At 41.3% G+C, this 19,426-nt stretch overlaps 1 protein-coding gene across 1 annotated transcript in view; it reads right to left on the bottom strand.

Annotated features, from left to right (window-relative positions):
* The window catches only part of LOC149474751 (uncharacterized), an 80,320-nt gene that overhangs the window by 15,792 nt on the left and 45,102 nt on the right, over window positions 1–19,426 (bottom strand). The window contains exons 11-15 of the mRNA XM_089654198.1: window positions 16,776–16,975; window positions 10,067–10,189; window positions 6,247–6,381; window positions 1,859–2,087; window positions 838–1,039 (exon numbers count right to left, since the gene is read on the bottom strand). Of these exons, the coding sequence (XP_089510324.1) occupies window positions 838–1,039; window positions 1,859–2,087; window positions 6,247–6,381; window positions 10,067–10,189; window positions 16,776–16,975 (889 nt within the window). The remainder of the gene's footprint in view (window positions 1–837; window positions 1,040–1,858; window positions 2,088–6,246; window positions 6,382–10,066; window positions 10,190–16,775; window positions 16,976–19,426) is intronic.

The following is a 19,426-nucleotide window of genomic DNA, read 5'->3' as shown; positions in this document are numbered from 1 at the left end:
TAGAGATCAAATAAACACCACAGAATATGTTTGTGGCAACCCTCCCCAACTATTCTTTGCTCCTTGCGCTAACTGATAGGTTGCCTGATTACCGAAAGTTAAGATTTTATCCCTATCACCATAGGTGATATAATTGTAAATGACATCCTCATAACAACTGCCAGTGTAAGTGTATCAATACAGTATAACACATCACAAAAATTTGGCAGTTGTCTAGACTTCCGTAGGGTAACACCTGTTTCACTGCTTCTCTGGTTTCCCTTGACCTATCCTTTCAGTTGAGATACCCTATTACACCTATTTTCACCCATTCACTACATATTGTTTTAACTTATTCTATACAATGTATCCATCTTTCCAGCTCATAAAACCATTATTATTATATTATACAGTATTTATATAGCGCCAGAAAGGTTTGCTCAGTGCTGTACATTATAGTGGGGGACAGAACATGAGACAATACAGTAACAAAACAGTACGAACACGAGGGGTTCGAGGGCCCTGCTCTTTCGAGCTTACAATCTAATCCTCATAAAGGCTTGCGGGCATATTTTTATATTTTCTCTATACACTGTACATTTTTTTTAAAATATATATTCATAGTTCATGTATATGAGGGTGTTTAGGAACCTCAAAAAGTGTTGGTATGTTTTATGTACACTTAAGCAATAAAATAAGCAGAATTAAAAACAACCTGTCTCCACACTATTACTGTACATTTGGTACTTTTACATTTCAATTATATTTCCCCATAACATTTGGTTTATTTAAAAAAAATGTTTATACAAGCAACTTGGAGAACAGATGCAGCTAGGGTACTAGTCATGATAGTCTTACATTCCAGTTCTGCTGGTGGCTGTCCTTTGGTTGGCATATTTTCTAGGTGAATACTGGCTTGAAAGCTGAGTTTGGCATCTCGAAGAGCCTGCTGTGCTTCCTCTGTAGAGGGCCTGTCATCATACTGGGCAAGCTGAGCAGTACCTAGTAAATACAAGGCCGAGCAGTTGCAGGGAGAGGAAATCACCCCCAGCTGACAGACCTTAAACGGCAAAGGAAAATTCCTAAATTGCAGGTCATACATGTGTGCAATTCTAAGCAACAAATAAACAGCTTATGCAGGCCATTTAATAGGTACTGAGTTTAATCAAATATTCTCAACCAGATTCAACAAGCTTTTCATACAGTTTGTACCAGATATGAGATGACAAAAAAATTCAAACGAGTGGGATGGAAAATTTTTCTCAAACAAATGAATTTCTAACAGTGAATGTGGAATACGTTGGGGAAAGTCCATTCATTCGAATGTTAAAAGCAAACAAAATTTTGAAGTACTTTCAAACGATATTCGTCAAGTCATCAAATGTATGAGAATTTTCATGCGAATGTTAGTATGAATGTTCATTTGGGAAACTACTAGTGCATGGCCAAGCTTTATCATTTGCTCTAATGTGTATAGGCGAGGCTAAAGGGGGCAAGAGAGAGGTACAGTTCTCAGAGAACAATTTACTTGCATTTTTCCTAGACTAATTAAAGACTATTTAGAAAAATAGGACACCAGCAGCTACATATACTGTATTTGGGTAGTGAGGAAGTAAGGGAGCTGGGGTGAAAATCAGAGCTGTTTAGCAGGCTGTTCCTCAGTGCCCCTAAGTCAGTTACAGGGCAAACGTTTTCATGACTGGCATGTGTGTACCTTTCACACAGTTAAAGTTCTTGTTCAAAAGAAAAATTTAATAAAAAAAATCAATGTAAGTTATAGTATATTTGCACATAGAAATACATTCTAATCTGTGATTACAGGGTAAGCTCTAGATGCGTTATATAGGATATTAATTTTAAAGCTGAGCACCTAATTTACCTTTTCCTGAATGTCTAACAGCTTCTTGCATTGAGGAATGAAGGTGAGACGTATTAAAGCAGACAGCGCCTGACATCTTCTCCCAATCCATGCTTCATTCTTAGAAGGTTCATCAACCAGCTGCTCAAGGAGTCCACAGCACGCTTCCATTAGAGCCCATTCTAACTGCTGTGTGACCATGCCTCGATATGGGCACTGGCACAAAGCCTTGGCAGACCAATCTGCAACCCTGGAAAAACATTATACAAAAACAAAACACTTTACATATTTGAAAAAATATTTGTAAAAGCAATGATTAGGCCAGTTTATGGCAGTGTTGAATTATCTTTTACCATGCCGTTCTAATCGACAAAGTTCTGGTACTTCTTGGTAGCGTATAAGCTTGCCTGCCCCATCATTGTGCAGGTGTTGGTGCCAAACTGTACTAGTTCCTGCCCCGTTTCTTCTTGAATAAGACAGTCAACCAACCTGTTGAGAGAAACTCTCCAGAATCTTGTTGCACACTTCTCTTGGCCACAGGCCAACTCACAACATTCATGGCCAGAGGACTTAATATTCAAAATAAAGAAATGTCCATGCCAGATGAATTTTTAGTACTTTACTGCAACTTCATGTTTCTTCCCATAACGTATCAGCATGACATATTGACAGAACTCTTGGGCAGAACACAAACCATCTTCCCTTCATTCCTCTCCTTAGGCACACTACAGAGTTGGGGCTACATCCCTATGTACACTAAGTCCACAACATTAAGTTCTCATCACCAAGTCACAGGACCTGCAGCTGAGGGAGGGAGGGGAGGGGGAACAAGGTGCTTCCATTAGTAGAACAATCTCTTCCCAATGTCCCTTCCATAGTTTTGTTTAGCTGGGCACGCTCCCAGATAACATACTCATTCCCAGGCTTCCACTACTACTCACATATGACTTTGTCCAAGACTCCAAGGCCTTGCACACCCTGCTACAGAACCTGTAAAAGAAGGTCTGGGGAGAAAAGGTGACTACAGCTTCTCCTCACATGATCTGCACCTTCTTTCCTGCAAATGTAGCCCTGCAAAGGGCCCTTTAGATCAGCTCTGTGTAGGAATACATCTTAGCAGCTCTGGGGTGTCCTGTTTCCATACCCCAGCCTCTCAGAGGCTCCACCCACATTGGCATTTATATGGGCACTAACTACACCCATGACATCACTAGATGAGGGATTGCTCTAAAAGGGGAGCTAACACCTGTCTACAACTTTCCACTGACCATGCCATAATGGCAACAGAGCCATCTAGTGGCAGGCAAGCTAACTGCACCTGCCAACTCACATTCCTATTGACCAACAAGGCAGTCCATAAAATTGCCTAAAGGGAGCAAGAGGACAAACGTTGACAGAACAGGACAGATGCAGCTTTACCATTCAGCCTGAGATTCCAGGTACAGATTCTACAAGACAGTATTGGTTGTAGGATGTTGCTTGAACTGTTATATACTGTATAATTTATCAAGATATCATTTTCTTACACAAACAAGTCAGCCACACACACTTCAGCAGAGAAGAATCACCATGTTACCAGTCAATGTAAGCTCAGTTATTTCCTCTACGATGATGTGCCAGGGGGTTGGGGGATACAGACTTAGCTAAAGTTTGTATTTTCTTTGGAAGGAGATGATTGATACTGGTTAAAGCCCAAAATGTAAACTAGCTGCTTTGGGTCTAAAGGGCTAATAATGTTTCGGAAAGTTGTTAAGGTACCATGTCTTATTACCTCATTACTGGTATTTTTTAATTCTGTATGGCAAGACCATAAATACCTTTAAAAAGACAAACAGGTCAATCCAGAGTGCAGCAACCCATAGCAACTATTGGTCTCACAACAATAGGGAGTAGTGTTTATGGGTGTTAGGCTTTAAGAAGTTTAACAAGTTTCTGAGATAATTCTGAATTCATTGACAGGTGCATTTGATTTACAGCAGACTGCCTTCCAACATGAATGCAAAAGCTGCTTGAAGTGAATAAAGGCCCTAAATTACAGAAACCTGAATTTGGTTGCCAGGTGCACTCATATACGATTTCTGTTTGCACGCTATAATTAAAAACATACAAACAATTCTTTGGCTTATGGCTAACACATGACCAAAAATGTATTCTTTAGCTACATTGTTTGAAAAAAAAAGGTTGAAGGCCATATCTAAGCCACACACTTCTGCATGTTTAAAGAGATGGCTTTTATTTAATGTACTGTGCAAAGAGAAATTTTTGTATCCTTAAATGCCCCTTCCAGGTTCCTTCTGTAGCTTTCCCTGGTACTTGTCAACCAGCACAGGTGTCAGTGAATGCACTTCTTGTCCACTGTTAACATGTTGACTCTATAAACATTTCTCACAGATGTTTGTGTGCAGAGGATTCTGCAATTCCTCACGACACACGTCAGTCTATAAATCAGAGTGAATCTAATGTGAGCTAGATGGATCATGAGAAAATAAAATAAGTAAAGAAGTATGAAAAGAAATACAAAAATGTAAATTTATCAATTAATTACACACTAATGGATTTATTTAATAAGGCAGTGCAAAACAGCAGCCATGATGTGAAATGTGCTTTAGATGAATTAAAGATTAATTCTGAGTGGTCACCATTAGTGACTCTTTTCTGCACTCTTTAGTAAAGAAGTGTGTTTTTCAAAGCAAATGGATTTTCCTAAAAACAGCCACATTATAGTTTTGAGGTATATTTTAGAAAGAACTATGACTTATAAAAGGCAAATAGACCATTCACCTTGCAAGGGAAGTTGCACTTTAGTAGGGAATTTTTGCAAAGGAATTTTCCAGAGAGCTTAGAGAGTGAGGTGAAGCTATACTGGCTTCTATCACTCAATCATGTGCAAACAAAATTCCTGTTTTAATTTCCTTGCATGCGATTGATATACTTTGCAAAGTAAAATGTCACCACATTAACTAAGCTCTGGGAAAATTCCCTAGCAAAGTGCAACTTCCCTTGCAAAGTGAAAAGCCTATTTGCCTTTAGTAAATCAACCCCATAGGGGGTTATTTACTAAAAATGAAGAGTGTAAAATCTGGGGCAGCTCTGCATAGAAATCAATCAGCTTCCAGGTTTTATTGCCAAAGCTTAATCACTTAAGCTCTGGAAGGTTTTATCCCCTTCATGACCAGGTCATTTCCTAATCAGCACTGTGCTACTTTAACTGGTAATTGCGCGATCATGCAAAACTGTAAACAAATTAAATTTATATAATTGTTTTCACACAAATAGAGGTTTCTTTTGGTTGTAGTTGATCACCACTGGGTTTTTAATTTTTATTATATAAACAAAAAACAAACTCCAAATTTGGAAAAAAAAACTATATTTTTTACTTTTTGCTATAAAACATATCCAATATAAAATTAAATAAAAAAAATGAAAGTACTTCATAAATTTAGGCCAAAATGTAATCTGCTACATGTCTTTGGTAAAAAAAAAATCCCAATAAGTGTATACTATTCGGTTTGTGTGAAAGCTATAGCATCTACAAACTATGGTATATATACTGGAATTTTTATTTATTTTTTAATACTAGTAATGGCGGCGATCAGGAACTTATAGTGGGACTGTGATAGTGTGGCAGGCAATCTGACAATAGCTAATGCTGGCTGGTGGGAACCCTAACTGACTAACTGACACCAATAGTAATACCAATACAGAGATCAGTGCTAATACTATACACTGTCACTGTACTGATGACACTGGCTGGGAAGGGGTTAACATTTAGTGGTGTGTAACATGTGCTGCTTTTATTAAGATATCTTGTTGTTTTTTCCCTGCTTTGCAGGGAATAAAAAACAGCAAGATTGCTTGTCAATGTACAGAGCTCTGTGTTGTTTACCAACACAGAGCTCTCTTTGTGATTTGCTGAGCTGATCAGCAGGTCCTGGCGATAAATCATTGATTAGCTTGTGCTGTACCAAATCACAGCACAGGTGGAGCGGCTCCCTACGTTAAAGTGCGAATCATGTATCAGATATGTGTTCCAGCGCAGAGCGGCCACCCTGCAGCAGTAAATCTGTGGTTAATTGAACAAGCTGAAGTTAGACGTTGATTGGCTACCATGCACAGCTGCACCAGATTCAGAGTGCTCCAGTTTTAGTAAATCTAGTGTTGTACAAAACAGCAGATTCTGAACACTGGTCTTTATCTAATACTACGGCCAACTCAGTCTACAACATTTCAATTTTGACTAAAATATCACTTTTGAATTGACTCCCCTTTAATTTCCAAATTCACATATGCAACGACAACATCCCCTTCCAATGCCAATACTTCTTCTGTCACATGTATTCCTTCCCAACATTCTTCTTAATAAAGTAATCTTACAATATAATAACAGTTTAACTGATTTTATTACTTACATGTGAAGAACTTGCTGAGAACTCATAAGATTGGGGAAAGAAAGGGTCTTAAGTAATTTTCCAAATTTCAGAAACCCACTAAGTAGCTGAGTGTTGAAAAGACAAAGTGGATTTTCGGTCAGAAGAGGACCAGAGCTGAAACAGACAAGTTATATTTTGTGAGCCCACTTAGAACACAACTACAGGAAATGAAAAAATTCCAAAAATATCCAGGTAACATTTCTATTGTGCAATCAGAAAGCTCCCTTTTACCTCAAAGCAGTTCTAAGCCTGTAGGCAGGTGCAGTTTGTTTTCTCCACAGCAGGTGGCGCTGATAATGAGCAGCACCTCAGCTTGGAGATGAAGTGTAGGAGAAACAACATTTCTCTATGCTTTCCTGGGACAATGGAGCATATTGGTTGGCTACATTGCATCCATATGACTGTCGTCAGCCATATTGGGTCAGTAGGGTATATTTAAGTTCCTGCCCTGGGTTTTGGCACACTTCCTGCATGAGGCTAGTGAACAGAGAGACCCCGTTTGTTAGGTAAAGTCATTTGCAGTAGGGAAAGGTTCCTGGTGAGGCGGGAAAGAGTGGGGACTCAATATCCTGCAAAGGAGCTTCCCTCTTGGGACTGAAACAGCCAGGCTGTGCTTCACCCTCTGAAACAGACGCTGTTGGCACCTCTCCTCCTACACTTCAGACTACATTGACTACATTGAACTGTGAGTAATTTCCATAGTGGTGTTCTCATGCCAGGGTGCCTGTACTATTGGCATTCTGTTTAATAAAAGTTTCAAGTTTTGTCCCCATAGCAATGGCTTGCTACGCACAGGCTCAATTCCAAGCTGGGCTGTGTGTGTCTATAAACACACACAGCCCAGCACAGCCTCACCCCCCACAGGATTTGATTAACAGCAGCAGGAGCCAACTTTGCTATTAGCAAAGTCTGTGAAACCAGGAAGTGAAGGAAGAAGAGCTGCTGCAGATGGGGTGGAGCTGGATTGAGAATGGAGTAAGGTAAGTGTTAAGTGGGGGCTGAGGGAGCTGCTTGAAAGGCAAAAGGTTTTTTGTTACCTTAATGCATTCTCTGCATTAAGGTAACAAAAAACCTTTTGCCTTTTAGAACCACAAATTGAATATAGTCCATTGCTGACAGATTGCACAAACCCTCAACATGAGCCTCGTGGTCAGCCTACAGCCTCTTACTATATGACTTTGTGCCATATCAGAGAGACAGAAAGGAGCTCACAATATCAATCCCGCATATTTTTACATGCTTCTCAGAACACCGTATAATTAAAATAGGCAATTTTAAGTACCGGGCTACCCAATGCACTGCAAGTTTTTAGTCCCATCTGTCACAATGGTCCTGCCCACTCTACGTGTGGATGGGCGGGGTGAGTGTGTTTTTGAGCGCATATAAAGGAAGGATTGGACCCTGAAATGGTTCAGCTCTGAATAAGGGAGTGAGTCCCCTGAAACGCGTAACCCTGCCAATGCCAGAGAAGATACTAGACTATTTTGTGCCCTCGGCAAGACCAGCTGCTTGTACCCCCCCACCCCCGCCCAAAATTTTTTTTTAAATCTTTTCCATAATTCATTAAAAATCAGCAACATCAGCAGCAGCCATCATCAGAATATGCCAGCTCTGTATGTGAAAGACAAGAAAAAGACAGGGGAATGCGCCACTAAATGTAGTATTAAGCACTTGTCCTCCAGAAGATTTACCCCCCTTCCTGACCAGGCCATTTTGTGCATTACGGTGCTGCGTTATTTTAACTGACAAATGCGCGGTCATGCAACACTGCACCCATATGAAATTTACGTCTTTTTTTTTTGCACAAATTGAGCTTTCTGTTGGCGATATTTGATCGCCTGTGCGTTTTTTATTTTTTGCATGTCCAGTAAAAAAATTTAAAAAATCAAATCTCGTCATAAATTTATTCTGCTACATGTGTAAATTAATTGGTTTGCGTGAAAGTTATAGCATTCACAAATGGTGGTATGTATACTGGGATTGTATTTTTTTTTTTTTTACTAGTAAAGGTGGCGATCAGAGACTTATAGCGGGACTGCAGGACTGCGGCGGACATTCTGAGACTGGGGGGAACTGACATGGTGTCACTGACATCCCCAGTGACACCAATACAGTGATCACTGCTAAAAAAAAGAGCACTGACACTGTACTAATGACACTGAGCAGGAAGGGGTTAACATAAGGGGCAATCAAAGGGTTAACTGTGTGTAGGGAGTGTTTTACTAGGGGGTGGGATGTGTGTGATTCACTGTAATCACAATGCTGTGGATGGCTGTGCTGTGCCCGAGCTGACAGGGAGAAGGACTGTTAGTAAACAAAACTGTCCTCCTGCCCGTCGGAGATACTCGGAAATCACCGGGCACCGGCGAGTAATTACCGGCTGGGGCCCGGTGATTGACAGCTGGTGCCATGAATGGCGGCACGGCTAGGGCACGGCGCCCCCTACCTGGAACTGCAAAATCACACACACACACACACACACACACACATATATATATATATATATATATATATATGTGATTTTGCGCACCGTTGCAGCCCTGTAGCGGTATTTCTGCTATAGGGCAGTCGGCAAGCAGTTAAAAAACCAATTCAATAAGCAAGCGGTGTTAAACACTCACAAGAAAGAAATAAAATGTTGCTTATCATCAATAATGGTCACGTCAGTCCTTTCTGTCCTAATGATCAGCCAGTGTGGGTCTGGAGCTGTGAATGGAGAGACAGAGAGATGCCAGGACGCCACAGGACAAATGGAAGTTCCGGGGCCGGCTTGGAACACACACGGCAGACGAGATGTCAAAGGGGGAAGATCTGGTGCCTTGGAGAACAGGCTACGCGCTCAGAGCTCTCTGCTCCTTCTAGAGGCCTGGAAGCACATTGCTGTACTTATGGGCACAGCAACGGCTAGGCAGACTACAGATAACAGCATGACTTTTTTGCAACAATTCAATTCAATAAAGCAGAAAAAGCAAAGTGAACATAAAACCAGAGGTAAAAAACACTCTATGTGATACAATTCTCAGCAAGCAGAAGAGTAGGGAAACCAGCGTCTGTGGCTGCTCCTTAGGTGGCTGCCTAGTTCCCCTAGTGGTAGCGACGGCCCTGAGTCCACGTGGCAGCGCCCCACCAACCTGCTAGATCTGAATATAGTGGCATTATTTACTTGCATTCTTACACATTTGTGAGTATGTTTTTGGCAATTGGTCTCAGTAAAGGCATTTGTGCACTCTTCTTTGTTTTTACAGTTTTCTGTCAAGATTCCTCTGTCTGAGGAGGGCTGCATTGGTGGAGCATTCCTGTTAAAGATTACAGTGGAGATTTTCATGTTGGTGGGAACATCCAGATGGCTATAATTCTGAGTGTTGGGGTGTTTTGTACATTCATCTGTATTAGAAAAAGAAGCAGCACAAGGGCCGGTCAGTAATGCTGCTAACAACAAACATGCTGATAGGAGGACAGGGCATAGTGACAGAAGGGTAAGCTTGTATGTCTGCTGTTTCTTTTTTCACTGTCCAGTCACAGGCTGGGGAAGGGACATGATCTATAAGTGTTATCTAACTGCAGTAGAAAAAAAAATCAGGTGCCCTGCCCTGCAAAACAGCCATGCACTGTGGCAGAGCTGTGCTTATGTCAGGACTGGATGGACAGAAATAATAATTCATTTGGAAAGGAAGATAGCTCCCATATAGGTATTTCTTCATTCCTGTAAAGGTATCCTGGCATTAGATTTTACTTGCTTTAGCTTTTAGCGGGTATATATATAGGCTGGTACGATTCTAATTAATCAATTTGACCTTACCCTTCTTGTGTAAGGAGATCATTAAGGAGTTTATCCATGCCTTGCTGGAGATAAGTTACTGACTCTCGTGTTCTTTCACCAGGGCCACCGTCTTGCTCTAGGAGAGCTAATCCAACATAACACCTAAACCAGCAGATGTGGACATGTTATTTGACATAATGAGGCATATTCAGAGTTCATATTAGAATTTAAAGTGTTATTAAACCCACAACAGTAAAATCAGTCTCTATATGCAGTAAAGCATGCTTGTTATACTCACTGTGGAACCTAAGGGGTTAATCCTCTGCATTGTGTAAAAAGGATGTTTGATCCTGACTTCACTGATCCTCTCCTTCTTCCAGTGTCCCCTTCTTATCTCCTGGTAAGACTAATCAAGTGGAGTCACTCTGCACATGCTAAGTTGGTGTGTATTGCTACAGAGTTTTTTTTATTTTCTTGGGAGATTGCATGTGACCAGCAAAGGGCCAATTAGCACTGTCCAGAGGTCAGGGGTCCTGCATCCTCCCAGAGCAGAATGAAAACCTCTTCCTGCAAGCTTTAACATGTGCTCTGCTGGATACTGATAGAAGTCACAAGACTGCTCTAACTGCTGATGAGAAAAGGTATTTAGCAGTTTATATTCACTAAAATAATTGCACTTCCATGTTTGTGTGTACTGTGGGAGACCAGATATAGTGAATGCAGGGTCTTGGGTGTAGTAACACTTTAAGCTATATGAAACCAAAAGTTCCAGCAGCTCACATAATGTAAACCACCTGTAATGACGGATGATCTGCTTGCAGGTCTGTAGCTAACCCACCAAAGACTCTCCATACTCTCGTAGCCTACTTATCTCTGTACCGCAGCCGGGTCCCTCCTTGCAGCTTCAGCCAAGAAGCATAGCTTTCTCCGGAGTCTGAAATATATCCTTTCCCAGCATCCTACTTCTCTTCCTCTTGGAACATGTAGTTCACAACGGTATTAGCTCCTTGAAAATCAAAGCCTTTTGGACTAGATGTCCCACAATTCCCAGCTCTTTGTTGGATCCTCCTCTCTTTCTTGGTGTCACTGAACACAATCTCACTATTACAACTAAACACTAGAGGGAGCATTAGCTCAACATAGTTCCTAGAATGTCTTGCGATGGCACAGGTACGTTAGCTCCCTATATCTGGTCTCCCACAGTACACAGAACATGGGCATGCAATTATTGTAGTAAATATAAACTGCTAAATACCTTTTCTAACCAGCAGTATAAAGCAGTTTTGTGACTTCTATCAGTGACCGGCCAAGTATTGGTTAAAGCTTGTAGGAGGAGTTTTCATTCAGACCCTCTGTCTGGACAGTGCTGATTGGCCCTGTGCTGCTCATATGCACCCTCACAAAGAAAAAAAACACTCTCTAGCAATACAGACTAAACTGAGCATGTGCAGAGTGACTCCTAGAACTTTGTACTATCAGCAGGTGGATTGGGGACTGTGGAAGAAGGGGAGGATCTGAGAAGACAGCATCAAACAGTCTTTTTACACAGTGAGGAGGATTATTCCCTTAGGTTCCACAGTGAGTATAACAAGAATGCTTCACTGCATATACAGACTGATTTTACTGTTGAGTTTGGTAACACTTATAAGTAAAATATAAAGATATTTGGTAAAGGACATGTATTTATAAACTGATAAATATTCTTCATCCTAAATTATCATATTGGATGGCATTAAAGCCAGGAAAAGAATTCACAGAGCAAAAGTCTTAGTCTCAGTGTAAAATTAAGGAGAAAAGAATATCACAAATAAAAAAACCCCAATGCATATAGAATTGCAACACAAGTAATATAACATTATTAAAAATGACCTTTCCTTTTCAATCTGCAGAACTAATTTTCTGTAAAATGCAATGCAATATGGCTACCCTGAGGCATTCTGTACACAGATGGTTTACAGAGTGCTCCCATGAAATGTCCTTTCCTGCTTCTTTGATTGGCTCACTGATTTTCCCAGAAGTCTGCACTAACATACAAGTCAGTTTTTGGGCATCCTCACATCCTCTGCAACAAAATTATAAGATAAGAGATAAGAGTTAATCACCTGCTACTTTCCTCATTAAAGGTAAAAATATTGGCCCTGGAGAGGAGGGAAAAAACTTTAAAGTCCCTTTAAACTCCCTGGCGGTATTTCCGAGTGTAGCTAGGGGTTAACTTTCAGTACCAGAAGCGGTAACCCGAGCTACACTCGGGATTACACTGTAGTGTTGCTCTGGGATCCCTCCAACACTTACCTTGTCCTTCGCTCCCGCGATGTCCCCCCTGCAGCGTCCCCGGCCATCTCCTCCAGCCGATGCAGGCATCCGTCTTCCGGGTTCCGTTCCCTGTGAGTGTCGGGACATATGGGACATACGAGGAACAGAACCGGCAGGAAATTAAAAAAATGTAAAACTGACATTCACTCAATACACTAAAATCTTATTGTATAACATTACTGTATCAAACCATTTCACATACATTTTGTCCCGAGTGCTTTGTCTTGTGCCCTGCCTACATTTTTACTCTTCTTTCTGCCTGGAAACTGAGAAAAGTCCATGGTGTCCTTTAGGTCAAAAGCGATTTTAGACTAGCTAGGAAACAGCGATAGTAAATCAGAACCACTTGCAGAATTGAGTGATAATTATTCGTGGGGAAATTTGTCATCAGACACTGAAAACGATTTTGCGACTTTGCTCAGTGATGTGCAAGCTTGGCGCTCTGTTTCAAATTTCAGTGTTTTTGATTTGATTATATTATTGAATTAAATTTATTATTATTATATTATTATTTTTTATGATTATTTATTATATTATAATTTATGATTTCGTGTTTAAAATGTTATCATACCCGGGATGTTTACTAGACTCTTGTTCGGACAGATTTCAGTTATTCCTAAGAATTACATGCCTAAAAAAAACAACAACATATTTCCATGCAAAAAATGTACCGCTTTGAGAACAGAAATATTGACATAATCAGACCGCTAGGGAGGTTAATAGTAGGGAAATAGTCAGTTTATAATCAGCAACATCATGAGGCAGCACCCTAAGAGTTAAGCTGGACTCTGTAGTAAAAGATAGAAGGAGAGAGGGGCGCCAGACTAAGTGCAGTATTAGCAATGGTTTAATAGCACACAAAGATTGGTAACTCCTAGATACAAGTGGGCCAGAGGCATGTATAACAGGTGAACGTCATCCTGGTGGAGTTCCGGAGGCAGGAAGGGGAGGATAGATGGACATCTGGGGGCCAAGGCTGTAGAGGAAGCCAGGTCTCCTGACTCACATCGTGTCCCGATCTGCACAACACAGGCTGTGTCTATGTCGGAACCAGGCTGAAACGCAGATGACTGCCGAGCGGAAGTGACGTCACCACGTGAGCATGAGTCGGTAGCGCGTTTCAAAGCTGCTGCTTCTTCGGCAGACGCTGATCGGGACACGATGTGAATCTGACCCACTTGTATCTAGTGAGTTACCAATCTTTGTCTACTTTCCTCATTAGAGTCCTGCAAGTGCAGCAGCTAAATGATAATTATAAAATCACTCCCATTCACATTCACTCTGCACATGGACACAGACAAACAAAAAACTATTTCTTTAGAATAACAAAAGGTAGGAATCTGCTACACATTTTATTAAAATCCCAACAATGTACATAGCCAACCCACAGGGGAAAGGTATTATTTTTTTCTCAATAAAAGTGCAGTTATTGTTTAGCATCTGAAGTAGGGCTGCTGCTAGAGTCCACATTTAGAGTAGTCCTTACCTCTGTGGTATTGCTTTTGATACCATAGGTGCAGAGGGCTGTAAGAAACTCATAAGCCTGCAGTGGTGTCTGCAGGCTTGGAACTCTCACTGAGATGGACAGTTCCTAAGAGCGAGACCTAAGACTGCTTTTTTTCTCTAAACTCTCATCTGTTTAGTAAGGCCCCTTTAACACGGGCGTTCTGTATGTACGTTTTTCATCTGTTCTTTTACGGATGAAAAACGGACACCCATGTATTTCTATGGACTAGCGAATGTAAACGGATGGTCATCTATTTACATCCAAATAATGTCCGCATCCGTTAACATCCGATTTTTTTGAACTGAAAAAAACCCTATTTTTCTTCCGTTAAAAAAAATGGAATGGAAGAAAAATGGATGTAAATGGACAAAAGCAGATGTAAACAGTTGAAAAACAGATGTAAACAGACAAAAATGGATGTAAACGAATGACAAACTGATGTAAATGGGCAAAAATGGATGTAGACGGACGAAAAACGGATATAAACAGATGAAAACGTATGTAAACTGATGAAAAATGGATGCTAACTGATCTGTTTTTTTCGGAAAAACATGACTGAACTGATGAAAACAATGGAAGGCCCGTGTGAAAGGGGCCTAAATGTTATGTTCCTTTTTTTTAAATTATGCATGTGTGTTATTCCACTAGTACTATGGAAAGGTGAACATCGTGCCCCCTCCCCACTTCCCTCGTGCGTGATTAGCTGTCACTGCCCACAAAGTCGGTGAAGCAGTTGGGGGTTCAAAAGCCTTGCTCTTCTTTCCCTTCTTTCCTTAGGGCTTCCAAGATGATTCAGACCAATTCTGATTAGTCACGTGCTGACGCATGACCACTTTGACCAATTGGAATCACTCTGATCCATCCTGGAACCCCTAAAAAAAGAAAGGGATGAATAAGTAAAGAAGAGTAGGGCTTTCAAATCCCCAGACTACTGAATCAGCTGCATGAGTAGTGACAGCTAAACCACAAAAATGAGTACAGCGGGGACTGAGGGGTGGGGTTTTGTGAAAAGGTTACCTTATTCTTTAAATTGTAGATATACTGTAATGAGTGTCAATGAAAATGAATTTAAGGTGAACAGTGCCAGGCAATGGTACAGTTTATCTCCTCAAGATATGTTCATTAAGGGAGAAGTGCGGGATTATAAAAAATAAACACACATACTTACCTATCTGCTGTGGCATCAGTCAGATGCTGCAAGCTGTCCCCCACCTGTTCTCAGCCCAAGCACTGAGCACCTAGTGACTGCTGATCGCTCAGTTCTTGGATCCGTTCTGAGCACAGAGCAGTGACTATAAGTCACTGCTTTCTTCTCTGCCCCTCTAGTGGTCAGTGGAGTGCTGGGCAAGGGGGCAGGAACGGCTGGCTCAGGGACTCACCAAGAGGCTTATCCAGCTGCCTGCAAGGCATCTGGGTGGATCCCAACATTATTGTCAGGATCCCTACAGAGTCTGGAGTCTGGACTGTGACATCAGAGCACAAGTGAATGCACTCCTGTGACCCACATAAGAAGTACAGCTAAAAGAGCTTTGACCATACTTCTTTTTTTAATTCTGAGATCAAGTGCCACAGCACTACAATGGCAAAGTCTAGGTGGGTTATGGGCAGTGTGTGGCTTGGCAGGGTACACCGGCTGCTGGGAGGTAGTCAGTGCTTAAAGGGGTGGCCAGTCATATGCCTCATGGGAGCTTTTTTGTGCATAAGCACCGCTCAAGTTCATATTTTAAAGTGATCGCACCCCACACTTGGGAGAGAAAGCGGGATCATGATGTCTTCATGTAGGGAAGCAAAGCCTACAGCTATACGTTGAGTGGAATATGTGAGTCAAAGTTCCACTTGAAGCTTGCAATCGCTGTAGGATTGTTTGCCTTGTCATATAAGATGTTTGAAATGACAGCATTGTCTTGTGTAATGGAGATGTAGTTTTTAAGCATTGTTTTGGCTGCATAATTGACAATACTGATAGAAATGTCAGTATATGGATGAAACAAAAAAAATGTAAAAGCAAAAGAGAGTAGCCAGTAACGATGTGTAAAGGCAAATGTGTTGAATGACCTTATGGCCTCCCTCCCTGCCGTCAGATAGAGTCCAAATTTGTACTAGACATTACTGCTGAGGTTTTGCTTTTTACATTATAAGACAAGGAGACCGAAGTGTGCAGAGAGAGCTGTAAGACCATCAATATTCAGCAGCCAGCACTGATTTCTAAAGGTTTGGTCGTCTTACTAAAATGGACAGAATCTAGTAATATCTGAGACTGCTATATCCTGTAACCTGTCATCTGTTATCATTTAAGTAAATGTTATTTCACGCTTTTTATTTGTATATGTGAGTTATTTCACTGGTACTATGTCGAGAGATATCAATTGTATATGTAATCAGGTTCCTTTGTGTTATTGTAAATGAATTTAAAGCTGTATTAAACCCAAAAGCAAACATTAATTATACTGCAACTTACCAATTTTTAGATGTGGCTGCATTTGTTTTCTTTGCTAGGCATTCTTTCTTCTATTTTTACCTGGTGATTCAGCCAGTAAGAACAAGCTTTCCAGAAAAAAAAACCTCTTTACTGTAACTGTATATAAAGTATTAGCTGGAGTTTGGCTTCAATGTGTTAGTGTATTTAAATATGCTAGTACATATGACTCTCCCCTTCTCCCAGACTGACAATGCTGCTGTCCACAGGTGCCCCCAGGCTCATTCATCCACAGTGGGGGCATTCTAATACAAGAGGTGTGTTACCAGCCAGATCCCCAAGTGAAAACAGAGGGGAAAAAAGCCTAATAAATGTAATGCCACTTTAAATCGAACAGTGCCAGGCAATTGTAGATGTCTTCAAGACCTGCTCATTAAATTCTGAGATCAAGCAGCATAGCACTACAGGAAATGAACAATAACTTGCAAAAATGAAAGCAAACACAATGCAACCTGGCGATGGCAGATGCTGGTCGGAGTGCCAAGGCATTCTGTAACAACATTAGTGCCTGACTTGTCTGTTTCTGTAGCAACAAATGTCTTCCCACATGAAAATTATACTGCCAGTTGTGCAGATCCAAGGACAGAGCATCCTTATATTTCAGAAGGGCCTGTGATAATGGATTCTCTTCATCCAGTGAAATCATCCCGCTCTAAATAAGAAAAAAAAAACAAACATCTTAAAACAGCCTACATATTATTATGGCAGTATGGGCAGTTGTGAAGCATCTGGGCAAATCCAAGGTCTGTTGAGGGAGGTGTTTGTACACTAATGTACAAGGAACTGAAAGTGAGATGGAAACTACAAGCATTCTAAATGTACCCAAAACCAGGGTTGTCACCTGTCTGGGATCTACCCGGACAGTCTGGGTTTTGAATCAAATGTCTGGGTTTCAGTTCGTCTGAAACCTGGACGCATTATTCAGACCAGACTGTGGTTCCCCATGCTTCAGGGGGCCTGTGCGGCCTCCTTGTCACACCTGGATAGGACGAGTGGCAGGGGCAGCATTTACTAGGACTGATGGGCTCTATTTCCCTCCAATTGTAGCAACTGAATGCCAGCTTCTCCTCCCAGCATTCAGCTGCTGCAAGTGGTGGAAAATCCAGGGGATCAGCTTCAGTGAATGCTGCCCTGCTGGCCCTCCTATTCAGGCTCCACTTCTTTCTTCTGCCTGGGCCCCCCCACTGGGATGTTTCAGGGTTGAGAGCAGGGGGAGGAGGCTGGTAAATAATTAATTTACCGGACCCTTCCTTTTCTGAATGAACACAGTGAGTGATCAGTACTGATCACTCACTGTGTTCATTAATAAATGAATCATACTCTAGCAAACTATGTTTACTATGCTTCATTTTGTGAATGAACACGAAGCCGATCAGCACAGAGTGCTTCCCAGTCATTCACTGCCCAGTATAGCTGAGGCTGCAGAGAAAGGGACTGGGTTCCTTTTTCTGTCTCAAAAGTGAGACATCAGGGGTCTGTTTTGACCCCTGATATCTCACCAAAGCACCCCAACAGGGCTCTTAAACAGTAAAATAATAAAAATAAACTACTTACACCATCCACTGCCCTACTAACTCCAACCTCTTCTCTACTGACATGGTCCACTGCCTTACTGATATCATTAACTGCTCTACTGACTGATGCCATCCACTGTCATACTGACACCATCCTCTGCCCTACTGACACTGTCCACTGCCCTAATAACACTATCCACACACTGTCCACTGCCTTACTGACTGACAGTTTCCCCTTTTAAGGTAGGCTAAAGTCATATTTTTACAATGACATTTGTTTTATTAATCTAAGCATATTTTACTGCATGGGTACAAGAATGCTTTTGTTTTATTTAACCATGGCCCTTTAAGCCCCTCCCACTATTATGCAATTTGGCCACACCCAATGTTCTCCTGCACCACATCACTACTCTCATTGGGGCACCCAAAGGTGCCCCAGGTCTTTTACAATCCTATAGTGTATACTGCAGAAAAAAGGTGGCAACCCTACCCAAGACCTATATCTATATGAATGTAGCTATATTTGAATAGTATGATGAATTATATACCAAAGACATCTGTACTATGATTATCTGTAAATTCTGGACATCCTCTGGATTCTCTGGACGTCGGGACCAGAGCCTTTCTTTTTTTCCTCATTCGGGTAGCAGCAGCAGCGGGCATTGTGACCGACGTCGGATCTACTTCAGGGGACATTCTTTTAATTTTCTTATTTTAATAAAGAACTTGTCAAAGACTGTCTCCTGTCTTTTTTTCACACTACAGTTTTTTTTTTGTGAATGGCTAGCGGTACCATGTACGCCATACTCATTCACATGAGCAGGGGGGCTGGGATCTGGGGGTCCCCTTGCTAAAGGGGACTTCCAGATTCCGATAAGCCCCCCGCCCGCACACTGTATGCCTATTTCCTAAAACATCAGTCTGTAGTATAGCTCCTGGCACTAATTCAACTCTCCAGGCTGGTTGAATAGTGGTTCCCCCACTGGCCACTGAAGTGCCCCCTCCTAACCTCAGGACACAATAGTGACATAAGAGTTGCTGAGAGGAATCACAACAGCAAATGGGAGGCATACTCTTTTACATACTTGAAACTGCGGTATTGGATCAATACTGGAAGCTCTGCTGCAAAATGAAATTTTGGCAAACAGGCCAACAGACGGGTAAGTATAATATCTAGGTAAGTCTAAAAAAGCAAGTTGCTGGTCCAATTATCGAATGTGCCCATCATCAATCTAAGAATAGGTTGAAGTCATCTGGTTTAATGAACATCAAGTTTCTTTATTCCACTATAGAATCATGTTTGATAGCTACAGGTTGCCACTTTCTCAGTTCAGGGTGATACAATGAAGTTTGGCATACGTGCCTGGCACCGTGTATTGGATTATGTAGAAGCCTAAGTATGATATCCCATTCTTTACAGGTCAGAGCCTTTTTTCAGAACCTTATGGAATTTGACTTTTGTGGGCCTTTAAAAACAACATATTCAAATGCCACTGAAAATCTAGAGAAAAAACTAGCTGGTTATGTCATAACATGGACATGTTTTACCACTTGACTATGTCATGCACTGGTAAATAATGCATTATTGA

This window comes from Staurois parvus, unplaced genomic scaffold, assembly GCF_062004578.1.
Source record: "Staurois parvus isolate SC_StPar_1 unplaced genomic scaffold, SC_StPar_1.0 ptg000001l, whole genome shotgun sequence".
In the NCBI taxonomy this organism is placed as follows: Eukaryota; Metazoa; Chordata; class Amphibia; order Anura; family Ranidae; genus Staurois; species Staurois parvus.
Note: the sequence above shows the minus strand (reverse complement) of the source record. Positions and strands in the feature narration are given on the sequence as shown.